Source organism: Thamnophis sirtalis, unplaced genomic scaffold (assembly GCF_051295495.1).
Source record: "Thamnophis sirtalis isolate CommonGarterSnake01/CBP01778 unplaced genomic scaffold, rThaSir2_p1.2 scaffold_4, whole genome shotgun sequence".
Taxonomy (NCBI): Eukaryota; Metazoa; Chordata; class Lepidosauria; order Squamata; family Natricidae; genus Thamnophis; species Thamnophis sirtalis.
The window spans coordinates 96,143,185-96,154,735 of NW_028261384.1; the positions used below are offsets into that span (position 1 = coordinate 96,143,185).

An 11,551-nucleotide genomic window follows, 5' to 3' on the forward strand; every position below is an offset into this window, starting at 1 on the left:
TATGAAATGGACATATACCAGCAACCATAGCAGTTTTAGCAAGTAATTAATAATTAGTAATAGTAATATAATTACATTATAGTAATATAATAATAGTAATAATAATTAATAAATACTCTGGTATGTAAAATTTTGTTTTATCAAGGAGTTAAAGTGTAACTATTCTATTTCTGATGTTGAACTAGGCTATTTACACTATAACTCTTTTATGCATATATTCATGTATGTACATATGCTCTTCTGAACCTAAATACATAGAAGTGTGATATGCACATAAGAGATACTGGATCTTCAATAGAGGAAATTAGTTTAGCTACAATAATCAAGGTGACGAAGTGGAAGAACCTTTTGAGCATGTGATTTGTACAAATTTGAAAAATGAATTATGCTGATATGGTGAGGGAGATGTCCCGGGCATTAGACAATTTGTACTTTTAATAACGGAATGAGAGCTTGTTGAAAAAGGAAAGCACGTTCCAGTGGAACATCAAAGAACTATAGATTAACAAGTTCTAACAGATCATGTTAGACACCTATGTTCCCTACAATGATGAAGTCACAGAATTCTCCACTTGCATCTTTTGTTTTGTTTTGTTTTGTTTTGTTTTGTTTCTGTAATCTGATTTGCTCCTGGTGGTCAAATACATTCACCTATATTTTCATATACTGATTTTTTTCCATGTTATCTCTGCCAATAAATCTCTTATTGACAACTGCATTCAATTTTTCTTGCAGGGGTAATCTGGATTTCTTTTCACAGTGCTTTCTTATATGACATTCACACCCCCCCCCTTTTTTAAGGAATGAGCTGAGCTAAATCTCCAGGCAGATAGCTAAATTATTAATTTGAACCCAGTTAAACTTTTATTTATATTAAATAGCCATGGGGGTTCTGATGTAATTACAGAACTCTGAAACTTCAGTATGTTTTAAATTTGCTATTAAATATGAAAACCAGAATGTAAAACAAGAATCTCAGACAGATATAACTTGCAAACAGAAGATTTATTGCATTGCAGCAGAAAACAGAATGTGATTTTTAAGTCAGTATTTTAAAGTTAGAAGAAGGCATAATGTGTAGAATTTATTTTTCTAGACTCCTTGGTTTGGTTCTATAATTAATTATTTTTGGTTTCAGTGAGTCTTCTCTAAGTAAATTTGATTAAATTTGAATCCCAGTCCCGTATTAGCAAAAAGCTGCTAAGCTGCAAATTGACAATTGATTCCGATGGCTTTCTTCTACCCAAGTTTTCCCTCAAAAGCAAGCTTTGAAATATTTCTTTCTTGCAGTTTATTTAGATGTTTTTTCTTCCACTGATTTCACTTGGGAAGAGATGACTTTGCCATCCACCAGTTCTTCAACAATGGTTTTAACCACCCTGGTTTTGGTGGGTTCTGTCAAAGGAAAAGTTTAATAGTTTCATTGATTAAAAACAGCACTTTATTCAGTAAAATCTCTCATCATAAGACGATAATTATATTAGAAAAATTGCTGGAAGTGACACGAAGAGCAATTTGGGCAGAGATATTATACTTTAATTAAAAAAAAACTGAAAAAAATGTAATAAGCTACATGTTGCAAAACTCTGCCATCACATCCCATTTAGATATTAAGTGTAATCTGATATGAGTTGGCAAAGACAATTTCTAGGGACAAAAACTACACATATGCTACTGGTTTCCAAGCACAGTATTATGTAATCAATTTACCTTATAGAACTGACAATGTATTTACAGCCATAATGGCTCCAAGATACTTATACCAAATGGGACATAGTAATAAATTTTCTTTGTTTTATTTGCATCTGTTTTTGGTGGCAAGCTTTCTAACTGCTTATGATTGGAAACTATTAAAACAATTTGTTTCTTATACTTTCCTCTTAATGCCCAAATTTATTTTGTACACTTTTTTCTTTCTCCTTCTTATTCACATTTTCTATAATTTCAGGAGAACTGCATGAATGAAAGTAATCTCCTTCCCTCAAAAAGCCTTTCTCCTACACAGTGTGCACATTTTTAGGCTTTTTATTTTAATAATCTTAAAATATGATACTAAAGTTAATAAAAATTAGTCAATGGGTTCATAATTATTGCTAATAAAGATATATATCGGTGACTATTAGTTTTATACCCGAGCAATCATTTAGTTCATGGAATCCTTTTCTTCCTGTAATATTCTAAATTTTGCAGTGATTCTCAAGCTGAAGCCATTCCTCGACCTTATATTTCAACTCATTCTTTTCATTCAGCATAGGTATAAGTCATGCTGGCTGGGAATGTTGGAAGTTTTAGACCAAGTTGGACCAGTTTTAGACCAAGTTTGACCAAGTTTTAGACCATGCTGGCTGGGAATGTTGGAAGTTTTAGACATTTGTAGATTAAACCAACATTATTTCAGTCAATTATGAAATAGGCCACCTCACCCCTCAAACTGGTATCATCAATTTCCGCCTTATGAACTTGGTATTAATGGGTGCTTCCTAATTCAAAATCCAGATGGCAGTTTAGACTGTGATACTGGTCCAGTGGATTTTAAAAGTATCAGGAAGACATATAATTTGGATATGAATGGAAGAGTCAAGGATTTGAAATAACTTTTGTTAGTCTACTAGCTTTCAGGAATGTCAATATTAAACTTTCTAACTAATTTAGTTTTTGATTTCCTTCCCTAGATAGAGACATAACCAAGTACATCTGAAGGGCATCTGATCTCTGCCTGAGCTAACAGGTGGAATAAAGGTTACTGGAAGTGTTAAAGATAATTAAACTGATGCATTTCATCTTATCAAAATGAAATTGTTCATAAGGAAATATTTTCAATTTTGTGTGATTACTTTTAGATATACCAAGTTATACCAAGTCAGCACAAATAGCAATGTATTATTTCTAAAAGAATAGGATTATAATTACCTCTGATTTGAACTTTTGTCTCGTAAGCAGTACGGAGACTGTTAACAAAGAACACAGTATTAATAATATTGTAGTAATTATCTGAATCTTAAAGCTTGAGCACAATAAATATTTGACTAAAAAGAGAGATATGCATTCTGTGTCATGCATTTTATAATTTTATTATTCCTATCAATAAAATATTTGAAAACTAAATTAATTCAATAATGCTGATCAGCCCCATGATATATATTTTTTAAAAAATAGTAAATTGTATGAATTTCTAGACAGTATCAGAGAGGATTGTATATATAAATTAGAATTCTTTTTTTACTTTTTAAATGTTACATAGAGAGCACTAATGTGAGTTTTACTTGGTTGTTTTTTTTGATAAAACTAGAGAATAACAAGAAGGAGTAATCAATAAATAAGAAAATAAAAACACCTCCCGAAGAGATGCTTAATAGTTTGTTTTAATGTTTTTAAACAAAGCATTTTTTTGTTTCACAAGCTATATTCCATGATTTTGATGTCTAAAAATACAGTTCTATAATTAGTAAAAAAGAACTTTAAAAAAGAATGAATTTGGAAGAGTGATGCTCTTTCTTACACACTAGGATTAATCTACCTATCAATCAATCACATTTCTACCCTACATTTCTTCTTCTTCTTCAACAAATAGATAGTAAGAGGCATTGTGGTTGAACACATAGGTGCTTTTCCTCTGATGGATCCAAAGGAAGATTTAGCTCCAACTTCTAGCTAGCTGTCTAAAAACACAATCTTTTGGTCTGATCCAATATGGAACATATGTAGCTCAGTGCATTCTTTCTTACAGTGACACAAAACATGAGAAATCCACAAGCAGAAATGAATGTCTGCAGTAGCAGATATTTGTATAAATAAATATCCTAAGCCTGAATCTACCACCCACTCACTGTGTAATTATTGCCTCATCCAGTTTTGAAAAATGTTTACTCACCTTTCCCCATCTAGTAGACGTCTGTATGTTTCTATTTCCATTTCCAGTCTGGTCTTGATGCCCAATAATTGCTGATACTCTGAATTTTGGCACTCTGTTTCAGCCCTGATCTGTTGCAGCTGTTCTTCCAGGCTGCTGACTTGAAGTTGTAACTGATTAAGCTGAGTGCTGTAGTTTCCTTCAGTTTCTGCCAAGGTTCCTTCCAGAGATGCTTTCTGTTAATTGGAAAAATACACATAAGCAGGTTAAAGGTTGGTTATGATTCTCTCAGTATTATTTTTCCACCTACAATCCAAATTGTGCATACTTGGGATTGCTAACAACATACGGATTTTCTTTCCTTCTTTTCTTTCTTTTCAATTTGGCACAACAAACATAAATACAATTTACATTGTGCCTCTAATACAGCCTCATAAACAAACTTATAGAAGTTACTAGACATTAAAAAACACAGTAGTCTTTTTAGAGACTAACTATCATTGTTTCAATGCTCATCTAAAGTTATCCCTTTCTAACCCAGCAACAAAATCCAGACTGTTTTAATTTTTGGGGATCCTAACTGTGATCTGAGGTTTGAATTTGGAATTTGCATCAGTGCATTTGTGGGTTTTTATTTTCTGTTAGAGACCTATAACTCTTCAGTTTAGGAATTTGTAAACAGAGTTTTATTAAAACAAAGGGCGAGTCTGTTTCAAACCAAAGAACAACAAATTTATTTTGATTTCCTGCTGTTCTTGAGAGAAAGGAAGCAAACACAAACCTTTGCCAAAAGGGATTGTAATTCAATTTCCAGAGACTGGAGACTTCGTTTGAGTTCTATTAATTCATTCCTGGCTGTGCTTGCAGCACCGGCGTCATCATGGATCTGTTGCTGCAGTGGCTGGCTCTAGAAGGAGGGAGAGATCAATGAAAATATAACTTAAAAGCAACATATAGAGCAAAAGTAGGCAATTCTGGGTAGAATTTAATTTGGATGCACAATTGCCAGAGTAATGTAATATAGGTGGATTATAACACACAAAAGTGGGATCAGAACTTTCTGTTTTTTATGGGAATTTTCTTGTGAGTAGAGCATTTCCTTTTTTCTTTTAAAAAGAATTATGTTGAAAACTATTTCAACATATACATTCATTTTTTATGTGAGTTATCCAACTGATTAGTTTTAGTGCAGTTGGAGGAGACGTGAAAAAAATATAATTGGGGTACCATCTTACCATTTTGATGAATTGTTCTTCCGCTTCTCTACGGTTTTGTTCTGCAAGATCTTCGTATTGTGCTCTCATGTCATTCAGAAGCTTAGTCAAGTCTATTCCTGGAGCAGCATTCATTTCCACGGTAACATCTCCTGTAGAACTGCTCCTCAATAGAGTAATTTCCTGAATATAAAAATTGGAAGCAGGTTACGTGTACACTTCAGAACCAGTGAAATCTGGTTATGGTGGCTTTTTGAAATCTACCTGAGAGATAGAAATGAAGCCATTTTAAAGTAGTCGTGCGAGAGATGGAGAATAGTAAGAACCACAGTATCCTTGATTCCTCTGTTGACATACCTATGGTAGCCATATGTGAAATTCATAGGCTTTTAGGTGGAGAGCAAAAGCAGGCAAATATAGTTCCGTCTGTGTAAGCACTAACAGAACAAACCAACTCAACTGGACTTTAATAGATAGACTTTTATAATGAAACTTTTCATGTGTCTCTAAGTGAAAGATTGGCATTTCCAGATTTATGATAAGAAATTCTTAATATATTTGCTGGAAGAATCCCCAGGACAACATGGAACATGATGTGTGTCTTATTAAGGCTTACCTTGAGGCTTTGGAATAGACTCAATCTCCCTGACTGACTTTGAAGCATCTATCAGGAATGGGGGTATTAAGTTAATGTAGGGTGTTCAAAAAATGGAATGTGCACTCAAGTGTTATTTATATTTGTTCTACAATAGGAAATTTTCTTATTATTTTGTTTCAGCACTGGCACTGCCCCTCCTCGTTCCCACTTAGAATACTTAGTACCAATGTTACTTTTTTTTTTTGAACTGCAGTCAATCTGCCTTTCTCTTCCCCCTAGTAACATGCCTCAGCTCAACATCGTTTCAGCCTTGGGACATTTCATACTCTTCTCATCCTATGCCTATTATGGGAATTCACACTAATTTCTGCCCTTTGGGTTTCTGCTTGCCAAACCTGCTAATGAAGTAATCCACCTAATGTACCTTTCAGGCAACTGGCTGTCTAGGTTGAAAAGGGTATTATTTTGCTCACAGTAACAAATAAGTGGATCAGGGACAGTGAGACAAAATTTTAAATTTGCTTTCTGAGCGAGGTGCATATGAAATGATTATTAATTCAGGAACCGTGTACAGTATACTCAATTATACTTGGAAGAGACACTGATAAAAAAAGTAGAAAGAATTGTCTTTGACTGGGACCATTGAGGAAAGATGTAACTAATTAGCAACACATCTCACCTTTATCCTTCCAATCAAAAACATCTGTGAAATTTTGAAGTTAGATACATGGGGACTAACCTGAGTTCTTTTAACTCAGCATTTTCCAGATTTTGATGATGACTAAGCTTATTCTCTGGGAATGACCTAAATATTCCAGCTTTATCTAGGTATAAGATACTGATCTGCTAATTGATACTTGGAGGAATTTACAATCCAAGTAACAAAGCCAAGCCCCAATCTGTCTTGGGAAATAATTTTATATCACATCGGCAGCAGATGAAAGTATACTACTAATTAAATTATGACACAATTAACCTCCTTAATTTTGATAGAGTATTATGTTCTGAAAATTCAGCTTCCCTCTTAGATATGGATTTCCCCCCCTGTTCAGGTGGGATTTTTCATAATGTTATAACAAATGTGATTAAAATTTGAAAGAAAATGAAAGAATACTCTCTTTTCATCAATGCTATTAAATGTAATAGTTAAAACAAGCCATTCTAATTGATAAATAATGATAAAAAGTTATGTAGGACTAATATTCTCTTTGAATAGCCTTATTTTGTTGAGGATTTAGATGAATCACTCAAGCTGAATAGTTAGATCAATTTGAGGATGATTGACTGAAAATTACCTACTATGGTTACCAAGTAAATGTCATTGATAAGTGAAAATTCAAACTGGAGTCTTTCCCTATCCTAAATGAACATTCTATTGGCAGCACTAGACTCCTATTCTGTATTCTGCAGATTCCTGGGATCTTAATTCAGCTATCGTACTAAATTGTATCTTATTTTATTTTCTGCAATTTAGGATTCTCTGGATGTCCTAGATTAAAACTTCTAGAATTCCCAACCAGTACTGGAAAGGAGTTTGAGGATTAGTCTCATATATAGAATCTTACAATTATAAGTTTAAAAAGGTAGGTTTAGAATGTTGATAAAGAAACTCAACAAAATTCAGATTCCCTTTTTGTTGCATTTGAAAGCCATGCAGTCAGTTCTGTGGATTGTGATGGAAACCAAATAAGTCCTTTACCTCCTCATGATTCTTCTTAAGATATGCCAGCTCCTCTGTGAGACTCTCAAGTTGTGCTTCTAGGTCAGAGCGATTCATGGTGAGATCATCAAGTACTCTACGCAGACCATTGATGTCTCCCTCAACACTCTGGCGAAGGAAGAGCTCATTTTCAAATCTAGGGGAAATAAATGAATTTATTAATTGAGCAATAGCTATATTTAGCAAGGAAAAGACAAAATCAGAGCTTTCTCGCTGCTTTCTAGTTCTGCTTCTGGTGATCCTTAATTATTACTTATTAATTGGAAACTACTGAAAGAAAAAGGATTCAGAAAGGGGAAACTTTTTCTTTATGAATATCTATAAATTGGCTTATTGTAGAACTCAAGTTCAGTTTTGTTTAATATCTCCCCATCTCATAAATGTCAGGAGAGCTTCAGTTTTAGATCTAGTAAATGCTTTAAACAGAAAATATATATCCTAATGTGTTATTCTTTGATCAAAATGTGTCTACATATACAGTATGTATATATATCAGGCTCCCAAGAAGAGAAATATTTGTAGCTGTATAAAAATAGAAATCTTTTCCCATGAGCAACCCAACATTGATGATGCACAAGAATATATTGTTGATACATGAAAGTGAAATGGAAAAAAAATGATGGAGAATAAAATGCAGCGTATTGAAGAAGTTGTGCCTGACTGAATAGAGACATTGTCGCATATTGATTCCATTAATTCTGTCCCATTACTTAGTAGCTTAGAAACTGAATAGCTGCTTACAAGATTGAAAAAAGCTCTTTCTAAAGGTTCCAAGGTTGAATGATCATCAGAAAAGGACACGTGTTCTAGTAGAGATTGGATTGGATGACTTGCTAGGATTTGTGCAAACTATTATAGCTGATACATAGACAGATTCAGTAAAGGTGTTGATATGGAGTTGTAAAGTAAGATTTAAAAACTATTTCACTTGTAGTGTATATATAACCATGAATCTTTGTACTGAAACTTTTTTAAAAAAAAGAAGCTATTGTGCTAATACAATATATTAGTACAATAGTTGATACAATGAGGGTAGAGAGCTGAATACTAGATATGATTCTATAGCTTTTTATGCCTTCTTATATTTGTATATAACTGAAGATTGCCAGTTTTGCAGAACTTAATTGAAGTCATAGAAATATGACATCATACTTCAACTGACTTGGAAAAAAAGTTCTACTAAACAAAGTCTAATTAATTTCAGTGGATATTTTCTAATTATAATGTAAACTTAGATCTAACTCCTAGTGCAAGAAAACATTAAAGTGGTAGGGGGAGTTTTAAATGTTACACTGGTCTTTATGCTTGTAATAACCCTAGTGTTTCTGGAAGACATGAGAAGGTGCAAAGAACTGCATTTTTCAGGGGTTTCAAAACTGAAAAATGTATTTAACTTACTTCATTCGGAAATCATCAGCAGCAAGCCTGGCATTGTCAATCTGTAAGACTACATTAGCATTCTCAATGGTTACATTCACAATCTAAAAAGAACAGCATTTATAACAAATCAATAATAATCACATGTTCTGGTAGAAAATACTGCTTAGTTATTTTTTTAGTAGTATATTTTATATAATGAGGGATTGCTAGTAGAGAAAATAACACCCTGAAGTGCAATTTTATTTATTTGCTGAGGATATAAACAATCTACCAGACTAATTTTTCCAAATTACTCTGGCCAATATATCGTTTCAGACCTTTTTCTTCTTCAAATATGAAGTATATAGATAGGTAACTAAGTTTGTTTTTAAAACAGATTTTTACATCTTTATATTTATGAAAATATCATCAATTCTGTTTAAGTTACACTGCTTCCCTTTAATTAATGTTTATGAAACATCAACAATTTTATATCAACTTCATTTGGGGTTCTAATCAATTGGATAACCCAATATAGTTAAGCAGAGTGATTTAGATAGTTTACTTCAGTTATTAAATGTTTTATTAAAGTATGTACTTTTTTTCTGAACTGAAATTCTCCCTCTCCTTCCATTTATGCTAGATATTTTGCTAGATATTTTTATTAAATACATTAAGCACTTGATAAAGAGATAACCTGTCATGTCACAGGAGTCATTCATTGTAGCATAGGCTAAAGTAGAATCCTTAACTTATTTTGTACTCTTATAGAAATTAGAGAAAATATCAGTTGCATGAGAGTGCTAGACAGAAATTTTTTTCTTACCTGGTTGCGGAGTTCATCAATCATGTGATGGTACTTGCTGTAATCACGAGTCACTCCAGGTGCCCCAGGTCCATTTTTCTCATACCAGTGGCGAATTTTACGTTCAAGCTCGGCATTGGCCTCCTCCAGGGAACGCACCTTTTCCAGGTAGTTTGCTAGGCGGCTATTTAAATTCTGCATGGTTTCCTTTTCAGCACCAGCCAAAAAAACACTATCACTAGCTCCATAGGCCCCACCCATGGAAACCGATGAGCTGGAGCGATAGTTTGCTCCATAACCACCACCTGCCACAGAGGCACTGCCAAAGCCAACACCACCACCATATCCAGATCCACCATAGCCACTGCATATAGCACCTCCATAGCTACTGCCTAACCCTCCCATAGATCCCCCACCAAAGCCATATAGACTTCCTCCACCAATGCCTGACATCTTAGCACCTCCTTCATAGGAAGATATTTTCCTAGATGCAGTAGAAATTCGAAGAGACATTGCAGTTCAGTGATGTGCTACTGCTGAGCTATAAAAGGCAGAGTCAAACGGCAGGCAGAGAGTATGCTAACGGGGCACTTTCCTCTGCCTTTTATAGGATCATTAGGGTGTTGCTTCTGAAATTCCTCCTACTTCTGGCGAAATTTTTTTTTGTTTGCTCAGCAGATGTAAGCTACAACTGGTTTTCTCCTCCCTCCCATCCTATTAGCATTTAATTCAACCTATGTCCATTTTCAGTTTAGTGCCCCAAGGGTGTTTGTTATGCTGAGGGTGGAGTAGGGAGGAACAAAGTCAAAAATTCATTATGGTATTGCAGTTGTAGGTGAGTAATTCTTTCCCTCATCTATTAGACCCCAGGCATTACTCTTTCTATTCCCAGAGCAAATATTTAAGTAACATTAATTTATCATATTACCCTCTGAGCCTTTTTCATTCACACAGTAGAAGAATGGAGGACCTCAGTGTTTGCCTTACAGTCACATTTTCTCATTGAGAATTTGCACCTCTGAGGACAGTAGAATAAAGTCCTGGCTGGTAATACAGATAGGTAATAGGTGTGCTACCTTGCTTTAAAATGTAGTAAACAGCTTTCATGGGTTGGTAAATATCCTCCTAGTCACTCTGTTGAGTATGGCTCGGGGAATTTGCCCAAAGTCATGCCCTCATGGGACCAGGGAAGAAGATTGTATTTTGTTTTGCTTAAGTCATCAATTGCATCAATTGGCAATTTGCCCTATCTCTCTGTCGCTGGAATAACAATTTGCACAGACATGAAATGTTACAGCATTTTAACAGATGCTTTTAACAGATTAACAGAGTTGAAAGGGACCTTGTAGGTCATCTAATCCAACCCGCCACTCTACACCATTTCTGACAGATGGCAGTCCAATCTCTTTTTGAAAGCTTCCAGTGATGAAAGTCCCACAGCTTCTGAAGGCAAGCTGTTCCTTTGGTTGATTGCTCTCACTGTCAGAAAATTTGTCCTTATTTCCAGGTTGAATCTTTCCTTGTTCAGTTTCCATCTATTCTTCCATGTCTGGCCTTCAGGTGCTTTGGAAAATAGCTTGACCCCTCTTCTGTGTGGCAGCCCCTCAAATATTTGAACACTGCTATCATGTCAACCCTGATGCTTCTCTTCATTAGACTAGCTTTGCCTTGTTCTCTCTGAGGTAATATGCTCCACTACAGTGGCGGATTAAGGCTCACTGGTACCCTAAGCACTGAAAAATCTTGGTGTCCCCCCCTACTTTGTACATAGTGTATAAATCTAAATGGTTTTTTCCCCTTTCACAACTTGGTAGTGCCCACTTGGGGCTGGTGCCCTAAGCACGTGCCTAATCTGGTTAATGGTTAATACACCACTGCTTCACTGGAATTTTAAACAAAAAGCATAAACCTTTAAAATAAAGGTGTCTGTTTCTGTTTGGGGTGGGGGAGGGAATTGGAAAGCTTTGCAAGATTGAGGTCCTTTTAAGTTTAGCATCAACTTCTA

General features: G+C 34.7%; 1 protein-coding gene across 1 annotated transcript; it reads right to left on the reverse strand.

The window, feature by feature from the left end:
• Positions 1–988: 988 nt before the first annotated feature.
• On the reverse strand, positions 989–10,101 carry LOC106555116 (keratin, type I cytoskeletal 12). Its single transcript, XM_014073894.2, has 8 exons — positions 9,568–10,101; positions 8,781–8,863; positions 7,362–7,518; positions 5,086–5,247; positions 4,632–4,757; positions 3,872–4,086; positions 2,911–2,948; positions 989–1,395 (listed from the first exon to the last, which is right to left on the reverse strand). The coding sequence occupies exons 1-8, from the start codon at positions 10,057–10,059 to the stop codon at positions 1,292–1,294; spliced, it is 1,377 nt and encodes a 458-aa protein (XP_013929369.2). The 5' UTR covers positions 10,060–10,101; the 3' UTR covers positions 989–1,291.
• Between the last annotated feature and the right edge of the window lie 1,450 nt (positions 10,102–11,551).